This window comes from Perca flavescens, chromosome 24 (genome assembly GCF_004354835.1).
Source record: "Perca flavescens isolate YP-PL-M2 chromosome 24, PFLA_1.0, whole genome shotgun sequence".
NCBI classification, from domain to species: domain Eukaryota; kingdom Metazoa; phylum Chordata; class Actinopteri; order Perciformes; family Percidae; genus Perca; species Perca flavescens.
Window position 1 is genome coordinate 16,505,356 of NC_041354.1, and position 18,236 is coordinate 16,523,591.

The 18,236-nt window shown below is 45.5% G+C and overlaps 1 protein-coding gene across 2 annotated transcripts in view; it reads left to right on the plus strand.

Moving 5' to 3' along the window:
• als2b (alsin Rho guanine nucleotide exchange factor ALS2 b) overlaps window positions 1-18,236 on the plus strand; it is a 38,032-nt gene continuing 19,796 nt past the window's right edge. The window contains exons 1-14 of one of the 2 annotated variants that reach the window (XM_028571448.1): window positions 1-509; window positions 1,637-1,782; window positions 2,858-3,813; window positions 5,201-5,582; window positions 8,059-8,233; window positions 8,748-8,844; window positions 9,872-9,949; window positions 10,119-10,337; window positions 10,702-10,873; window positions 11,610-11,799; window positions 11,918-11,983; window positions 12,491-12,653; window positions 13,639-13,770; window positions 13,956-14,084. In XM_028571448.1, the coding sequence (XP_028427249.1) occupies window positions 490-509; window positions 1,637-1,782; window positions 2,858-3,813; window positions 5,201-5,582; window positions 8,059-8,233; window positions 8,748-8,844; window positions 9,872-9,949; window positions 10,119-10,337; window positions 10,702-10,873; window positions 11,610-11,799; window positions 11,918-11,983; window positions 12,491-12,653; window positions 13,639-13,770; window positions 13,956-14,084 (2,925 nt within the window). In that variant the 5' untranslated portion in view covers window positions 1-489. The remainder of the gene's footprint in view (window positions 510-1,636; window positions 1,783-2,857; window positions 3,814-5,200; window positions 5,583-8,058; window positions 8,234-8,747; window positions 8,845-9,871; window positions 9,950-10,118; window positions 10,338-10,701; window positions 10,874-11,609; window positions 11,800-11,917; window positions 11,984-12,490; window positions 12,654-13,638; window positions 13,771-13,955; window positions 14,085-18,236) is intronic. The other variant, XM_028571449.1, reaches the window with a different exon arrangement.

Consider the following 18,236-nt stretch of genomic DNA (forward strand, 5'->3'; position numbering starts at 1 on the left):
GTCCCAAGATGGCGGCGGCGTAGACGCCTCTCCCAAGCCAGAAGCGGTATCTACGTGTTTATGAGAGTGTACCGGAGTGTACGCCGAGTGCTGAGTGAGCCATCCTGTTTAACAGACGACCTTCGGCTCCAGCGTCGCCGCTGTGTCAACATTGAGATGAACAACAACCAACAACCAGCGGCGTTTAACGTTAGCTGCTAACGTTACACAACTTTAACGGACGTGTGGTTCTTTTTCTCGCCTGCCTGAGTGAACACGTCAAACAGTGGTGTGTGCGTTTGTGAAGCCGGCTTGCCTCATCTTTTTTTTACTGGAAAATTCGGTCAGGAAAACAAGAAAAACGGTGTCAATTTGTTTGCATTGATAGCAACATACAAGCTAGCAGGACTGTTTCCCGGTGCTCAGCTAATGACGTACGTCGGGCTGTGTTCTCCAGCGGCGGCAGCAGCAGCAGAGACTGACGCCCTAATGGAGACATAAACCCTACCGATGGAAACCCAGAGGAAGAGGTGAGTCTATCTAAAGCCCTATAGAAGAGGCTTATTATTTGGCTCCGTTGTTGCTTTCCTCCCCCTCGCTTAACCCGGCTGGATGTGATCACCATGTGACACCGCCTACGGATGGAGTTCACTTTTACTTTCACCCTGTTCGGCGCAGACAATATCAGCTCGTGCCCTCAAACGGACTCTTTCAGAGTTCCTTCTTTCAATCGCATCAGACTTCAAAAACCTCTTTCATACGTCAGTCTATCCTATTGTTAAACCAGCTACATTAAAGGTCCCATGACATGGTGCTCTTTGGATGCTTTTATATAGACCTTAGTGGTCCCCTAATACTGTATCTGAAGTCTCTTTTATATAGACCTTAGTGGTCCCCTAATACTGTATCTGAAGTCTCTTTTATATAGACCTTAGTGGTCCCCTAATACTGTATCTGAAGTCTCTTTTATATAGACCTTAGTGGTCCCCTAATACTGTATCTGAAGTCTCTTTATATAGACCTTAGTGGTCCCCCCTAATACTGTATCTGAAGTCTCTTTTATATAGACCTTAGTGGTCCCCTAATACTGTATCTGAAGTCTCTTTATATAGACCTTAGTGGTCCCCTAATACTGTATCTGAAGTCTCTTTTATATAGACCTTAGTGGTCCCCTAATACTGTATCTGAAGTCTCTTTTATATAGACCTTAGTGGTCCCCTAATACTGTATCTGAAGTCTCTTTATATAGACCTTAGTGGTCCCCTAATACTTACCATTCTTTGTAAACCCTAGAAATGGTTGTGCGTGAGAATCCCAGTAACTGAGCAGATTGTGAAATACTCAGACCAGCCCGTCTGGCACCAACAACCATGCCATGCTCAAAGTTGCTTAGATCACCTTTCGTTCCCATTTTGACATTAAGTTTGGAGTTCAGGAGATTGTCTAGACCTGGACCACACCCCGAAATGCATTGATTCCCCCCCGCCCCCTTTCTATGTCTGAACTATGACAAAAGAACGTTGAAAAAGGTGACAAATGTTGGAAAAAGCTACAAAAACGCAGGAAAAAAATCGAGATATCGTGCATCCATAATTTGTAAGAAAACCTATAATATTCCAGCCCTACTCATTATGTTTGTGAATGATCTGTCCCTCAGCTCTGGGGATGACGATGGTGGAGAACGAGGCCTGCTCCACACCTGGAGGGGCTACTCCTGCAGTGTCACCCCCGAAAGGCTGCTCCTCCCCGGGCCGGTCCTCCAGGTCGCCCTGGGCACACGGCATGGTGTTCTGCTGGTGGAAGGTAACATTATTGTTCTTTTATTTATATATATATATATATATATATATATATATATATATATATATATATATATATATATATATATATATTTATTTATTTATTTTATTTTTTCCAGTCAGAAATGGGCCTTTTGGGGGGGCGGGGGTCAACTTGATCTTCTGCTTTTTCAACTGTTGTTTGCTAAATTTCTGTTTAAACACAGTCGGAGAGGATTTAAAGTGCTATTTTTTCTTTCAATTCTTATCATTTTGGTGCTGGGGATTTTCCTTTTTTTCCAAAAAGTCCTCTATGCAGGAAAAACCCCTGCTTTATTCCAAATAGACTGTAGAGCAGTGGTTCTCAAACATTTTTTCAATAAATTACCCCATTTGAATTGTGTTTTTAAGCCAAGTAGCCCCTGACCAGCGATAGATTTATCAAAACAGCAGCCATGTGACTGAAAAACATTTAAATGCTGATGAAAAAAGGCAACAAAAACTTTTTTTAAAAGTCGGTAGAAAGAAGGAAGTAAGGCAAGAATAGGTGGACAATAGTATCAAAAACTTAGAAAGCGTAGCCGGTTAGCTCAGTTGGTAGAGCGGGTGCACATATTGCAGAGGTTTATTCCTCGACGCAGAAGGTCCAGGGTTCGCCCCCCCCCCTCTCTCTCCCCTTTCATATCTCAGCTTTCCTATCCATTAAAGGTAGAAATGCCCAAAAATAATCTTAACTCAGTGTCTTAACCCTTTTTAAAGAGCGTGTTACTGTTGAGTGTGGGAGGAGACATAATCAGTACATAGTCAATTGGATCTTTTTGACATTTATTTAGCTAAAATCTATAATAAGTGCTGGTTACACTTGCATGAATGCAAAGAGTGGCTTCTTTTTCTTTATTTCTTTATTATTATTTGTATGTTAAATCATATGCTAAATAGTTTATTGTTTAATCAAAGCATGTCTGCATTGACTAGGTTGAAGGTTATTGCTACTGTATAATATCCCTCTAACTACCACTAACTAACTAACTAACATTTTGATTGGAAAACCACTGCCACGTTCTTCTTTGGTTATTGTGCTCTTGTCGCCTCCAATTCAGGCGGGCAGGTGTACAGTTTTGGGGAGTTGCCATGGAAGCAGAGTCAAGCACCCGAGCCGGCCAAGCCCACCCTGGAGAGCGCGCTCAGTGGGCAGCGCGTGATCGCCGTCGCGGCCGGGAGCTTCCACAGCGGCGCGGTGACGGAGGATGGCGGCGTCCACATGTGGGGCGACAACGGCTCGGGCCAGTGCGGCCTGTCGGGCCTCAGCGCCGTCCCCAACCCGACTCCGGTCGCCCTGCTGGACTCTGGCGACGCCAGCCCGCCGCAGACGGCCCCGGTGCTTGAGCTGGCCTGCGGGGCGCAGCACACCCTGGCGCTGTCCGCCCAGCGGGAGGTGTGGGCGTGGGGCAGCGGCGGCCAGCTGGGCCTCGGCGCCGCCGCCTTCCCCGTCTGGAAGCCGCAGAAGGTCGAGCACTTGGCGGGCAGGCACGTGCTCCAGGTGGCGTGCGGGGCGTCCCACAGCCTGGCCCTGGTGCGCTGCCTGAGCCCGCAGGACGTCCACCGCCCCCTGGTGGACAAATGCCGACAGTGCAACCAGCTGCTGTTCACCATGACGGACAAAGAGGACCACGTCATCATCTCCGACGGCCACTACTGCCCGCTCGGCGCCGAGCCGGCCAAGGGCGGGCACGGGCTGGAAGCGCCCGCTCCGTCGACGCAAGCCCTCAAAACATCGCCGTCCGAGCCGCTCCTCTCCTTCCACGCCGCCGCCTCCTCAAACTCCCCGGCGCCCGCGGGAGGCGCCGACCCCACTCAGGACTCTGAGAACCAGGCGTCGGCCGCGTCTGACGGTGCGCCGCCGGCCTCGGACTCGGACCCCTCAGCTCTGTCCGGAGGCGGAGGTGTTTCCGGGGTCAAGGGTTCACCCTATCCGGATGAGCAGGCCGTCAAAGACTATCTGAAGAGGCTGTCAGAGAACACGCAGGCGGATCAGACAGCAAAGACGACTCTGCTGGTGAGGTGGACTCTATCACAGTTATGAGACTCATCGGGCCCTATCTCGTACACGGCGCGGCGCACAGCCTGACGCAAGTGTCTTTGCTAGTCTAAGACCGACCCAGTTGTCAGTTTCCCGTCCAGCGCCCGCGTCGTTTAAATAGCAAACGCACCTGAGCCCATCTGTGTGCCCATGGGCGTGCTGGTCTTACAGGGAGGTGTGTTCAGGTGCATTCTGGGCGTGCTGGTCTTACAGGGAGGTGTGTTCAGGTGCATTCTGGGCGTGCTGGTCTTACAGGGAGGTGTGTTCAGGTGCATTCTGGGCGTGCTGGTCTTACAGGGAGGTGTGTTCAGGTGCTTTCTGGGCTTATTGCTATCTTGAGGCAGCGGGAAGTGATCACGCCAACAAAAACCTGGTCTAAAGTCACTAAAGCATCTTTCATTGTTATTTTAACAGAGCATTAGTAAAATGCTCCTAGGCTCGTGCACAGCGCGCGCACGCTATGCTTGTCGCACACACACAGGGACACACAGCAGCACACACACATGCAGAAGATTACAAATAAAAATATTAAGGTGCAAACCCTCCATCATAATAGCAATGGGCCAAGATCCAAACACGCCTGGCTTTTAAAGGGAATGGGAGATGATCTCTGATTGGTTGATAGCATGTTACGCCCAAAACACACCTGTGAATTAATGAAGACACTAAGTACAACCCTTTAGAACCAGGCGCCCGGCGCACGGTCCCTTTTTTCCGCTGTCAAACTAGCAAAAGTGGATTTGGACACGCCTTGAATGCACCGTTAAAAGATCGTTAAAAGAGGGCCCTCAGCTTAAGTGATGTGTTATTAATGGTCCAGCAAAGGGGAAATTAGTCCGTTATTACTAGGGGTGTGAACCTTCACGGGTCTCACGATGTGATTACGATTATGCCGTCAGATATATATATGAACTCCCTCTTTTTATCGTATCTGCTCTTAAAAAAAGACCCTCCCTGAACGTAGCGGCGTCTGAACTCAGCAGGCAACAGACAAAAAGGCAACAACAACAAAAAGCAGCGAGCGGAAAAATCTAAGCGCGTCAGCATCCGTAGGCAATAATCAATCATGGTCTGTCACTGCATTGATCCAGATTCGTCCAGGTCCGCATCCTAATGCATCGCTGCAGTGATAAATCTCAAACCCCTAGTTGTTCCACACATTACACAGAGGCCCCAAATACAAACATCATGAACATGTGATTGTGATACTGCCAGAAGGACCTGGAGCACTGGCATCTGGTTTGATTTATATGTATTTTTTACTACAACATGATCATCTGTACGGTGTTTGCGACAAAGAATTTCCCCTCGGGGACGCTAAAGTCTAAAGTCTGTTCATGCTGCTTTATTTGCCTTCCCCCAGACGTCCGAAGGAAGGCTGACCACCGGCTCCACGCTCAACAGCTTAGTGGCGTCGTGCGCCTCCGCCGTGGGCGAGCGGGTCGCCTCCACCTACGAGGCCTTGTCCCTCAAAAGGATGATGAACTTCTACCTGCCCTCGGGAGCGGCGAGGGCAGACGGGCCAGCGGCAGTGGCGGTGGCGGCGGGGCTCGCGGGCATCGCCGGCGATAACACCGCCGAGCGCGTGCGCCAAGAGGACCCCACGCAGGCCAAGAAGAGCTCCAGCACGGGGGACATCCGCGAGGAGGAGGCCGAGGGTCTGCGGCGGCGCCTCTCGCTACCAGGACTCCTCTCTCAGGGTAGATACGCTGTTCACCTCTTATCCTCCTCCTATACCCTGCTGCGTAAGTACTTCTTGCGCATGTGCAGGTTGATGTATGTGTGTGTGTGTGTGTGTGTGTGTGTGTGTGTGTGTGTGTGTGTGTGTGTGTGTGTGTGTGTGTGTTTGTCTTTGCTTCAGGCTTTCTCATCCAGCTGTGTGTCGCACCTTGTGCACTGTTGGATCTTTTATATTCTGTGTACGTCATCTCTTATTCTCGCATCGCCAGACCTCCTTCCACAGCGCTGCGGAAGATTGTCTGGCTAGTCGTCCGCACAGCACTCCTGGATGGGGGAGGGGGAGGAAACGTGCTCTGGTTTATCGGCATTTCTTTAAACCAATCACAATCATCTCGGGCGGTGCTAAGTGCTGGACGGAGCCATGCTGCCTCTGCTAAAAAGTCTCAGGAAGGAACTTGTTTTGGTGGAACGTGTGTACGTTCAAAAGTCGTTTTAGTCGTGCAACAGAAAACTCAGATTGGGTTGGGATTGTCGTTTTGGTGTATGGTCGTTGGAATTATCTATTATAGCGTCACACCCCCCCTCCCTCATTTCTAGTGTCTAGTGTCATTTCTAGAGCCACCCCAAAGACCTCTCATAAAACCATCCAGTTTGATTGGTGACTCAAACCTTTGACTCTCCTTTCTTTATCTCTGTCCTTTAGGGCACCAGATGGCTCCCTACAGGGGGCCATAAAGGTGTGTGTGTCTGTGTGTCTCTGTGTGTCTCTGTGTGTGCATGCTTTGTGTTTATTTCATGCACACTGAAGGGTGGAAATTAGCTGTTGTGCCGGTCCTTTAGTTTCCAGCCAAGGGAAAGTGAATCTATTAGCAAGAACCCTTTTTTCTTTTTTATGCAATAGCCAATGATACAATCTGGATTCACATCACATGATCCTGGTCGCTTTTTTGGAATTCACCATCCAAATGTGGTTGTGGTAATCAGTGGTTTTCAAATCCCTATTTTTCAGACATGTCTGTCTTCAGAAGCAGAAACCAGTTCAACCCTATCCTGCAATGTGTAATCATCCACCAGTGTGTGTTCTGTCGGCTTACCTGCACTTCCTCTTCAACCAGTGTTTGTCTGCTGTACGGCAGCATGTGTTTGACGTGACCGAACTGTAGTTTCTGTTTTGATAACACACATTGATTTCTTCTGCTGGACTTTGCACCTGAGATCCATTCAGGGTAAAGATACTTCCACTTATCACTTTGGCTCAGGGTTGCTTATGCGACTTTAGTACCGGTTGCTAAACGCTACTTTTTGCGATGCCAGTTTTTCAACGTTTTTGTCGCCCTTTTTTTCAGACATTTGTGGCCAAAAGGTGTATTAGTCTTTTTTTTTTTTGGCAATATTTTCGTCGCTCTTCGTAAAATCCATGCTACATGTCCAACAAAGTTACGCCCTTATCGATACTCAATACTTATGGGCCAATTTGGTCGGTGCCTAAAAAGTGTCAAATTCGTTACCCTGCCCCATTCGCTTTTAGTAACAGCTGATGTCATGCAGCCTGGAGCCAATTAAATATCTTGCAAAAGACATTTAGGGCCAGTGTTGGGGTAGTTACTCAAAAGGGTAATAGATTACACAACAAGTTACTTTAGCCCTCCTGTTGTCCTCGGGTAATTTGACCCGTTAACAAAAACTTTCTTCATCAGAACTATGACAAAAGACCGTTGAAAAAAGTGACAAATGTCGGAAAAAGCAAAAACACTGATAAAAGTGACCAAAAAAATCTGAAAAAGTGACAAGTAAAAACATCACCCAAGGTGACAAAAAATTGTTAAATAAAGTGACAAAAAAATGACATCCAAAATACATTGGAAAAAGCAAAAAATTGACAAAAGCATTATTAAAAAATTTGAATAAAAACATGGAGAAAAGTGGACCAAATGGATATGCCAAGGTTTCTCAGCGAACTATCACAATAACTCCTCCTTTTCTACTTTTTGGGGCTTCACACATTCCAATCTATCTATTTCAGTGGAACAGTTACTCCTTTTATGTCCGATGCTCCTAATAGATTCGCACATTCCAGGCTCCAAGATATGAAATCCATTTGAAACATGTATGCTGAAATATCCAACCTATCAGTCATTCTATCCACATTACTGATAGGCTGGGTAAACCCTGACCAACTTCCACTCTCATTTACAGCTGAGAAGGGTCTGGTGTCAACCAGGCTACATTACTGATGATTATTTATCAAAAATCTCATTATGTCAATATTTTGTGAAAGCACCAATAGTCAACTCTACAATATCGTCTCGATATCGATGTATTTGGTCCAAAAAAAAATCCTGATATCTGATTTTCTCCATATCGCCCAGCTCTAAGTAACGGTAATGTGATTACTGAGTTATCTAGAGTAATGCTTTACATAGCTGCGTTACGTAAAAATGTAATCTGATTACAGTAATGCGTTTCTTTGTTATTTTGTAACGCGTTACCACTAACACTATTCAGGACACTGTTTTTGTTTGTTTGTCCGTGCACCCACAGTGTCCCCGCGGCTGCTGAGGAAAGCCGGTCGTCCGAGGATGCGTGCAGTCGCCCTCACCCCATTGGGAGGGGCGGTCCCCGGGGCCCACGAGGTGTTTCCCACCCTGCAGACGGAGGTGTGGAGCTGGGGCCACGGCGAGCAAGGACAGCTGGGACACGGAGACAGTCTGGCCAGGTTGGAGACAGTCTCTTGTTACTACGTCATACACAGAGGTGGAAAGACTCCAAATATATTTGACTTAACCCTCTGAGGTCCAAACACAAGTTGTTACACTTTACAAAAATTGGATTATGTCGGCAGGATCATTTAAAAGGCAACCGCGACTACATTGTGCGTCTGCCCTATTTCTGATACCGTGGCGGCAGAAATTTTGCCATGTCGGGCCGCCACTACAAAATCAACATAGAGGAAGCACTGCCATAATTATACATTATATTTTTTAATGCCTACGGACTGTGTAGGAGAAAACATTTTGTACTTGCCCTTTAGGAGGGAAGCACAATCTCTTTAAGACGAGCAGAAAAGCATTATGTGTACGTACAAAGAGACCCAAACTTGCTTGTATTGATGGTGGTTATTTCTTCTATTAAACGTTGCAAAATGAAGATGGACGTGATCCTGGCAGTTCGTTCTGAGGGTGCAACATACTCACAGGTTTCTGACAGTACTCTTATGTGTCTGTTTGCAGATTACAGCCGCTGTGCATCAAGAGTCTGAACAATAAGGAGGTGGTGCGGGTGGCAGCCGGTGCTCATCATTCCCTCGCTCTGACTGCTCAGTCTCAGGTGAGTCAGCGGCTTCTTTTACCTGGCACCTTAAAGGGTAACATCTGTTTTTTTTTCTCAACCTGGACCCTATTTTCCTATGTTTACGTGTGTGAGTGACCGATAGGAACAACACTCTTTGAAACTGGTCCAGTATTGAGCGAGACCGCTTTGGCTCGCAGCAACTTACCGGGCTGCAATGCAACCCTATGGGGCAAATGTGCATCGTCAGTTCTGTCCACTAAAAGTGCTGTTTTTGCCACTGACAGGCTCAGGTTGTTATTCTTAGTGTCTGACAACATTATGGAATGGATCCCTACAGAGTTTAAAGAGTAAAATCCTCTTTGTTTATGCAGAAACAGCTCAGACATCACTGTCCCTAAACTCACCAGACTCCATTTAAATAATCAATACTTTTAACGTGTATAGAGCCAACATATTTTCACGTGTAACTGTGTAAACTATGTGTTTATTTCAACCAAAACTTGAGTTGTGATGGTTGGAAAAGTGGAAAGACGACCCAAAACAGCTTTTCATAGTTTTATTTTGTTTCTGTCGACTTTGAATGAAGTGTATTTTACGATGCTAAAATTCCTGTTTATTTACATGGAGTCTGGTGGGTTTAGCGAACGCAATTTTGCGGATGTATTTATGTTTAAAAAAGGGATCTTACGCTTTAACAGAAAGGTCAACCTCCTTAGAAATCCTTTCCATAATGTTTTCAGACACTTAGAATATTAATCTGAGTCTGTCAGCGGCAAAAACAAGCACTTATGTGGACGTAAATTGAAGATGCGCAATTGCCCAATTAACTTACATTGCAGCTTGTTTCGCTGACTGCAGACAGCAGCGATCTTGCGTAATACTGGACCAATGTCAAAGATTGTTGTTCCCATCAGTCTCTTAGACACAAAAACACGGGAAAGTTGAAAAAAAACAACAACAAATTTACCCTTTAACATTAGACATGACCCCTGCAGAAAAAAAAAACAGTTGTTGTCAACCTGTTTTTCTTTTCTATCCATGTGTATTTGGCCAAATCTTCCAGATGTTTTCATGGGGAAGTAACAGCTCTGGTCAGCTTGGACACATGGAGTCACCCAGCACTGTCCCCCGCCTCGCAAAGGTGAGGAAACCACTTCCTACACACACACACACACACACACACACACACACACACACACACACACACACACACACACACACACACACACACACACACACACACATACACACACAGATACAGAAAGCCTTTAAGGATCAGTTCATGTTCCTCTCTGCTCTGCCACTCCCAGCTGTCAGAGGGGATCCGGGTCTGGGACATAAGCGCTGGAGATAGACACACTCTCCTGCTTGCTGATGGAGACTGCTTCCTTCCGATCATTTACTACAGCGGACAACAGGTGAAAGAGGGGGTGGACGAGAGCCCCGGTCAACAGGAAGAAGGGAAGGAAGAGGAGGAGCGAGTAGGGGGCTACACCCAGCAGCCTGTACTACTGCCCTTCTGCATGGACGTAAGCACAAAGTCCTTTTTTATTTATTTATTTTTTGCATTTTCTTACTCTTTCTCTAAGTGCTATGGGCCTTATCTTGCACCCAGCGCAGCGCAAAGCTCAACGCAAGTGTCTTTGCTAGTTTTAGTCCGACGCAGTTGTCAGTTTCCCGTCCAAACGCACCTGGCTTTTAAAGGGAATGGGAGATGACGCCCGGCGGCCGCACAGTGGATTTGGACACGCCCTAAACGTACCTGCGCCAGGCGCTTCACGCCATGTGCTCAGATTGTTAAAATAGGGCCGTGTGTGTGTGTGTGTGTGTGTGTGTGTGTGTGTGTGTGTGTTTTTTTTTTTTTAAATCACGTTGTCTCCCGTTGTCTTCCAGCTCGGTTATGTGAGCAACGTGGTTGCTGGCGGCCAGCGGTGCGTGGCGCTCTCGGACAGGAACGTGATGGGCTTCATTGCCAGCCTCCACGAGCTGGCCTCAGCCGAGAGGAAGTTCTACTGCAAGCTGTGTACCATCAAGACACAGATAATACGCCCCCTGCTGGAGCTGGGTACGTTTGAACTTCTCTGAGTCTGAATTTTTTTTTATTGTATCTTTAAGGGCCGAGCTGCGAAGTCCAGTTCCAGTTTAGGAAAGTCTCGTTTTTGAGTCAAAATTACAGGCATCTATATGTTGTCTAGACCAGTGTTTCTCAAAAGTTTTTGTTGCTGTTTTTGAAGTTTGTCACTTTTAAAAAAAGTTTGTCACTATTTTCGACCTGTTCTTGCCTTCCTTCCTTTTTTCTACGGTCTTCTTTTTTTTCTCCAAGTTTGTCAAAGTTTTTGTCGCTTATTTAAAAATAAAACGTTCTTGCTTTTTATGAAGTTTTAGTCGCTGTTTTCTAAGTTTTTGATATTATTTTCCATCTATTCTTAATTACTTCCTTCTTTCTACCGACTTTTAAAGTTTTTTTTGAAAGTTTTTGTTGCTTTTTTCATCAGCATTTAAATGTTTTTCAGTTACATGACTTTTGGCTGAAAAACACAATTCAAATGGGGTACATTATTGAAAAAAGTTTGAGAACAGTAGGCCTGTTCCTTGGTCATAATCGACGTGACGAACAGGAATTTTTGGCGCTACTGCTGACAGAACCCCTCGTGTATTTGCAATATTTGTCCTCCATCTACTGCTTTTTCCAATTCCTCCTCATAATACGCGGCCTGGCCGTGGCTGCAGGGCAGCCATTGTTTGTTTTTGCTTTGGCTGAATTTTTTTTTGTCTGTTTGTGTGCCGTCCCCTTTTATCAGAGTCTCTGAGTTCGGCCCTCAGCCCGGCGGCCATCGGGCTCCTGCAGACCCTCGCGGGCCGATTCAGCCTCTTGTGTTACCTAACCGGGCAGCACGCCGCCAGCCTCACCGCAAACCTGCGTCGCGTCCGTGACGTCAAAAGCCTGCTCATCCTGGACCACGCCAGCATCTTCCTAGACTCCTACGACGAGTACGTGGTGGCCCGTCGCCATCATTTCAGTATTTGTCGGTCCTAAAACAATACGTTGAATCGATTAAAAACAGATTTCTGCCACTTTATGCACTTCCACGTCTCTCTCTCTCCAAAGGTACTGCAGCGCTGTGGGCAACTTCCAGGTGATGGGAGGTTTCCAGACCCTGACCAAACCCTCACTGTGAGCACACACACACACACACACACACACACACACACACACACACACACACACACACACACACACACACACTCTAAACTTAGAAAGACTAAAGTCTGACACCCACTCACATCTAAAGACAATCTGTCATGATGTCAGTTTTGAGTCCCTGGTTATAAGGATCTTACTACCAGGACTTAAAACGTATGGTAACGTTAAACACATTTGATTTTGTTGGTACTTCAAGACAGGAAAAAGACTGCCTGAGTTTCATGAACACCTAACACCAAACAATTGAGATGACAGGAGAGCGCCCCAATTCTAGCAAGAGTCTACGTAACACACACACACACACACACACACACACACTTTTATCCTAAAAACACTGCTTTGATAAGGTGCTGTGACACAACATTACAGTGATGTTGCAAACAGCCAAAAACCCAACCGATTGGTGGGACACATAAGATTTCACATGGCTCTAACTGCTGGAGAACAGAACTAACTAGTGCTGATTTGTCTTTGAAGAGATTTCTTTGGGAAGAGTCCCGAGCTGCTGAAAAGGCTGTCCGAGTGCAGCGAGGAGAACCCCACCATGGCCGACCTCCTGGTGGCGCTCTTCTTCCTCCCAACGCGCCACCTTCACGAATACGGCCGGCTGCTGCTCAAACTGGCCACCTGCTTTGAAGTGGTGAGTGAAACACACACAATGGCAGTGGGAAATTTGTAGTTTATTAAGTATTTTATCTTAAGTGTTGTATTGCTATTCCTTATGGCTTCTCTTAGTGTAACCAGTTGAGCACTGCCTCCCTTTTCCATACCAAATGATAAGGAAACTGGGGACTAGTAAAATAAAGTGTTTTTTAATAAGGTTTTTTTTCTTCACTTATTTGGTCGGGCAAGTGAAAAAAAAAATTTAAGGGCCCCTATACAAATAAAAAATGTCAAAAGCGTAACATGCAATAAATGAAAAAAGGTTAAATAGAAAGAAAATAATGACAAACTCGGGAAAAAAAAAAACTAAAATTTTCAAAAGCGTAGAAAGGATGCCTAAAAAAATGCATAAAAAAGTTATATTTATATTTACTTGCCCGATGTGGCATTTTAGTTGCTCCCAGGCCGTCGGGCAACCCTTATTGTTGAACCTTGTAAAGTCTCACCCAATATATGTTTAGCAATACTGAATTTAAAGCACTGACAGATTTGTTAAAGTGGCCAACACAAAAAAAATCACCTTGTGTTTCGCCAGTTAAATGCTTTTATTGTGAAGCCGCAGCCACAGGAAATGATCGGTTTGCATTAGCAGTCACTAAATACAGCAGGAAACGTTGCCTCAGACAACCAGTTTGTAATACTGCAAATATTTAAGTATTCCAATATTTCATTCGGGGATAGATAGTGACATGCATTTAATTTATTTATTTAAATGAGAGTTTTGAGATTATTACTTTAAAAGGCCTTCAAAATGTTTAGTTTTCAAGTTAAAAAAATGAGTGTATTTCAAATGTCAAAAATCTACAGACTCTTATTTTGAAAATCCCAATGCATTGTGTGTGTGTGTGTGTGTGTGTGTGTGTGTGTGTGTGTGTGTGTGTGTGTGTGTGTGTGTGTGTGTGTGTGTGTGTGTGTGTGTGTGTGTGTGTGTGTGTGTGTGTGTGTGTGTGTGTGTGTGTTAGTGCTCCGATGAATACCAGATGCTGCAGGACAGCTGCTCTAAGTTCGAAGCCTTGGCCCTCCAGCTGAAGAGAAAAAGGAAGGATGCTGACTACACCTTTCATTTCTGGAAGAGCTTCCCTGGCAAAATGACGGTATTAACTTGCTGTGTGTGGGACTGTATGTCTGTGTGTCTGTGTGGGTGGGTGGGTGTGTGTCAATGTGTGTTGGTCTGTCTGTGTGTGTGTTTGCTCGTTTTCTTTACCAGCACTTATTGAGTCCTCGAGGTGTCACATGATGTCACGTTATGGCTGAATGGCGTCCCTTGTGTGTTTGTCAGGACTCTCTGCGGAAGCCTCACCGCCGGCTGATCTGCGAGAGCAGCAACAAAGCTCTGACGCTGCAGAACGCCGGGAGGTTCTCCATCAACTGGTTCATCGTGTTCAACGACGCCTTGGTCCACGCACAGGTCAGCTTCACACACACACACACACACGCACACACACACTTTTCATTAGGTCCTTTAACGTTTGTAACTTGGCGTGTGTGTTTCAAGCGTTTGTGTGTGCTTGCCTCCATGCTGTCAGGGCGTGGCGCCTTGTAAAAATCTCGTAAGTATGCAGCCAAAAGCAAATGTCAGCACAGTGACCTGTTCCCTGTCCCTACTCCCGCCTTTTGTCCTGTGTGTGTGTGTTTGTGTTTGAGTGTGAGAAGGAGTGAGAGACGGGCTTAGGGCTCTGTGTCATAGGATTCAGCCCCTAAACACATCAGAAATACCCCCCCTAAAAACCTGGTGGAGTCATATGTGGGGTTTAATGGGGCACCAAAATATCAGCGTGGTTGTGTTAGTGATGCACAAATGCTAATATAATACAGATATCTTATCCTGTGTACTTGCGACAATAAGAAACATATTTGTTGTCCTGGGAGATCGTAGAGATTTCTCAGCATTACGTCTTAGTATTTTTGTTGTCAAGTAATGTAATTATTTTATTTAGAATATACATTTTAATGTTTGTTACAATGTCGTTTTGTATAACACACACCAAAAAATGTAGGGCTGTAAAAAATGAACGCGTTAATAACGAGTTAACACAAACTCCTTTTATTGCCACAAATAGTTATTAACGCGCGGACGTTCTGTGATTTTGCTCCGTAGTCTTGGAAATCAGGAAGACACACAAGATATGGTACCTAAAAAAATAAATTACATTTTTAAACTTGCTCGGAAAACCCTTATGGGCCATATTGTCGGTGCGTAATGACTTGAATGTGTCCAGTGATGCCCAGCCCTATCCCGCCCTCCGCCCTCTCTGCCTGCTGCATGGAAGGATGAACCGACTGGAACCAAGGCTAAATGGGTTTCAATGCATTTTATGCGTTTTATTCCCATCCATACATTGCTGTTCTCCATCTTGCTACATTGCAACTAGGGACTGAACGATTTTTGGGGGCGGGGGAAATTTTTCTGCCAGATATTACGATTCAATTTGCCAGCCGTCCGTCCATCCATTCATCCAGCTCTAGCAGGGGACTCCAAACTCCCTTTCCCGAGCCACATTAGCCAGCTCTGACTGGTGGATCCCCAGGCGTTCCCAGGCCAGGGGGGGGGGACATATAGGGACCTATTTTAACGATATAAGCGCACAGCGTGAAGGACAAGCTCAAAAGGATTCGTACACGCCCTAAACGCACCGTGCGACAGGCACCTGGTTCTTAAGGGTTGTACTTAGTGTCTTCATTAATCATAGGTGTGTTTTGGGCGTAACATGTAATAAACCAATCAGAGATCATCTCCCATTCCCTTTAAAAGCCAGGCGCATTTGGACCTTGGAGTGTTGCTGTTATGATTTGCTGAGCAGGAAGGAGAGATTTTCAGGAGAAGAAACTGATCTGCTCGTGCGTGAAGTGAAAGCGCGCGAGCAGATCATATCCTCATACTATTTCACATTGTAATATTTTTATTTGTAATCTTCTGCATGTGTGTGTGTGCTGCTGTGCGTCCCTGTGTGTGTAACAAGCATAGTGTGCACGCGCGGTGCACGAGCCTAGGAGTATTTTACTAATGCTCTGTTAAAATAACAATGAAAATGCTGCATTATTGACTTTAGACCAGGTTATTGTTGGTCAATGGCGCGATCGCTTCCCGCTGCCTCAAGATAGCAACACGCCCAGAATGCACCTGAACACACCTCCCTGTAAGACCAGCACGCCCATGGGCCACAGATGGGCATAAGGTGCATTTGCTGTTTAAATGACGTGAGCACTGGACGGGAAACTGAGAACTGCATCGGTCTTAAACTAGCAAACACACTTGTGTCAGGCTTTATACTGTGTTGGGTGCAAGAAAGGGCCCATAGTCTCTCCATCTATACCTGGGTCTAGGAAGTCGCTTTGGATAAAAGCGTCCGCTAAATGACATGTAATGTACCACACACGCAAAATTGGCTACAACACAGGCAACTTTATGCAAATGAGGAGGGGCCCGGCTCGGCTCGACGGCTCTCAACAGCTGACGAAAATCTTTTAAACTGACCGTTGTCGATCTGAAGTAAAGACAGGTTTCAGCAACCGCACGGACTGTTTCCCGCCTAAAATGTTTTCAGAAACACGTTTCGGTGAACTAATTTTCGTATTCCAAAAACGAGCTGCCATAGAGCTCAACAGTGACCGCCCACTTTTTTTTAACGCCTCTGGTTTCCGGAAGCGTTTTTCCCCCATTCACTTGTCTCATTGACGTTTCAGAAATTGCTGATATAAAGAGTTTTAAGCCTGGAACCGAGCCAACCAGCTACGAGATGAATTGTGATTCGGCACCGTTTTCGGTAAACGTTTCCATGGTAACAGTGAGTTGGACCCATCAGCTTCTACAGGAACAGAAACTTTTGTTACACAACCTCGTAGCTCGTGGTCAGTCTACATTGGATGGTTTAGACATTATATGTGATAATCAAAATCCTTAAGGAGAAAATCAATGGGATTTTTACTCCTGGAACCACACTGTTGAGCTCTTTTATGGTAGGTTTTGAAATCTGGGGGGGGGTAGACAGACCTATGTGACGCGTTCATCCAATCAGCTGCAGCCATTGCGGTTGTAGGAGAGCGTAGATTGTTTGTTTTTTTTTGCTTGTCGTCGGTCAGTGAAGTAGTCTCGCATTGCCGGATCCTTCCTCAACTGCTCTGCGGAGGAGGAAGGTCTGGCGAGTCCACACAGCATTCCTGGACGGGAGAAAAACATGCTCTGCTTTATTGGCATTTCTTTAAACCAATCGCAATCGTCTAGGGCGGGGCGCAAAGCTCCGGCAAGGTAACGGCACCGCTGCAAAAGAGCCTCAGGAGGGAACTTGTTTTGGTGGAACATGTTCAATGTTCAATGGTAGTTTTAGTCATGGAACAGAAAACTCAGATTGGACAGATAGTCTAGCTAGCTGTCTGGATTTACCCTGCAGAGATCTGAGGAGCAGTTAACCATAGTCCTCACAAATCAGCCGGAGGTTAGAACGCCAACACAAAGCAAGAAAAAAAGAAAGAAAGAAAGAAAGAAGGTAATGGACATCGGCGAAAAGACATGCATTTGGCGGGCATATCCCATCATGTACCATGGGGGGGGGATCCCATCCGTGGAAACCGCGCGTATATGGACCCGTACCGTAACTGGCAGCAGTAGACTGCGATCGTCCTGGGTGTCTTGTGATGTGAATGTGTGCGACCGTAAGACTGATAAGCAGGGTGTCGGTGACAAAGAGCATGCATGCTTACTTCCTCTTTTAAAAACATGTTAAAAACACACGTTGTCTTGCATGACTGACCCCCCCCCCCCTCCTCCCCCCCGGCATCCCACCGTCTAAGCTTAAACCAAATGCATCATTGTAAGTGTCTGCCTGAAAAGTTCAGTGGTAACAATGTTTTTAAGCCTAAAGTAGGGTAGTTATTGAATTTCACTCAACTAGTAATTATGACTAAAGTTAATTCTCCAATCAAAGAACGTTCGGAATGAACCAAAATTGTCAAAATAAATAACGTGATTGATTCCGTGCAAACGCTCGTCACAAGTCAAATAAATGATAAGTTCACTACTTTCATTGAATTTGGGTGATTTAGTCAATTTTATATAATTTGATGAAAACAAGATTAAAAAAAAAAACGTTGAAAAAAGTGACAAAAATGTCAAAGTGACAAAAATGTGAAAGTGACAAAAGGTAAAAAAAAAAAAAAAAAGTGACAAAAATGTCAAAAGTACACAAACGCATCGGGGAAAGCGGCAAAAGTGTCAAAAAAGTTGAAAAAAAAGTTTTTATTTAAAATTTTGTTTAATTTTAATATCGTTCTCAAGATATTCAACAACGTTATTGCATATTTGTCATAATTTTTCACTCCTAAATTATGAGGAACTTGTCTGTAGCGAAGGATGTAGATCACCTCCTGTTTTTGTATATACACATGCAATGGGAGTATTCTGGGCTTTATAATTGACACCCGGGCCCCTGGTTAGCTCACCTGGTAGAGCACGTGCCCATATATAGAGGTTTAATCCTCGATATCCTCCTCCCTTTGCTGCATGTCCCCCCCCAAATGGCTACAAATGCCCAAAAATGCTCTTTAAATTGACACCCACCAACCT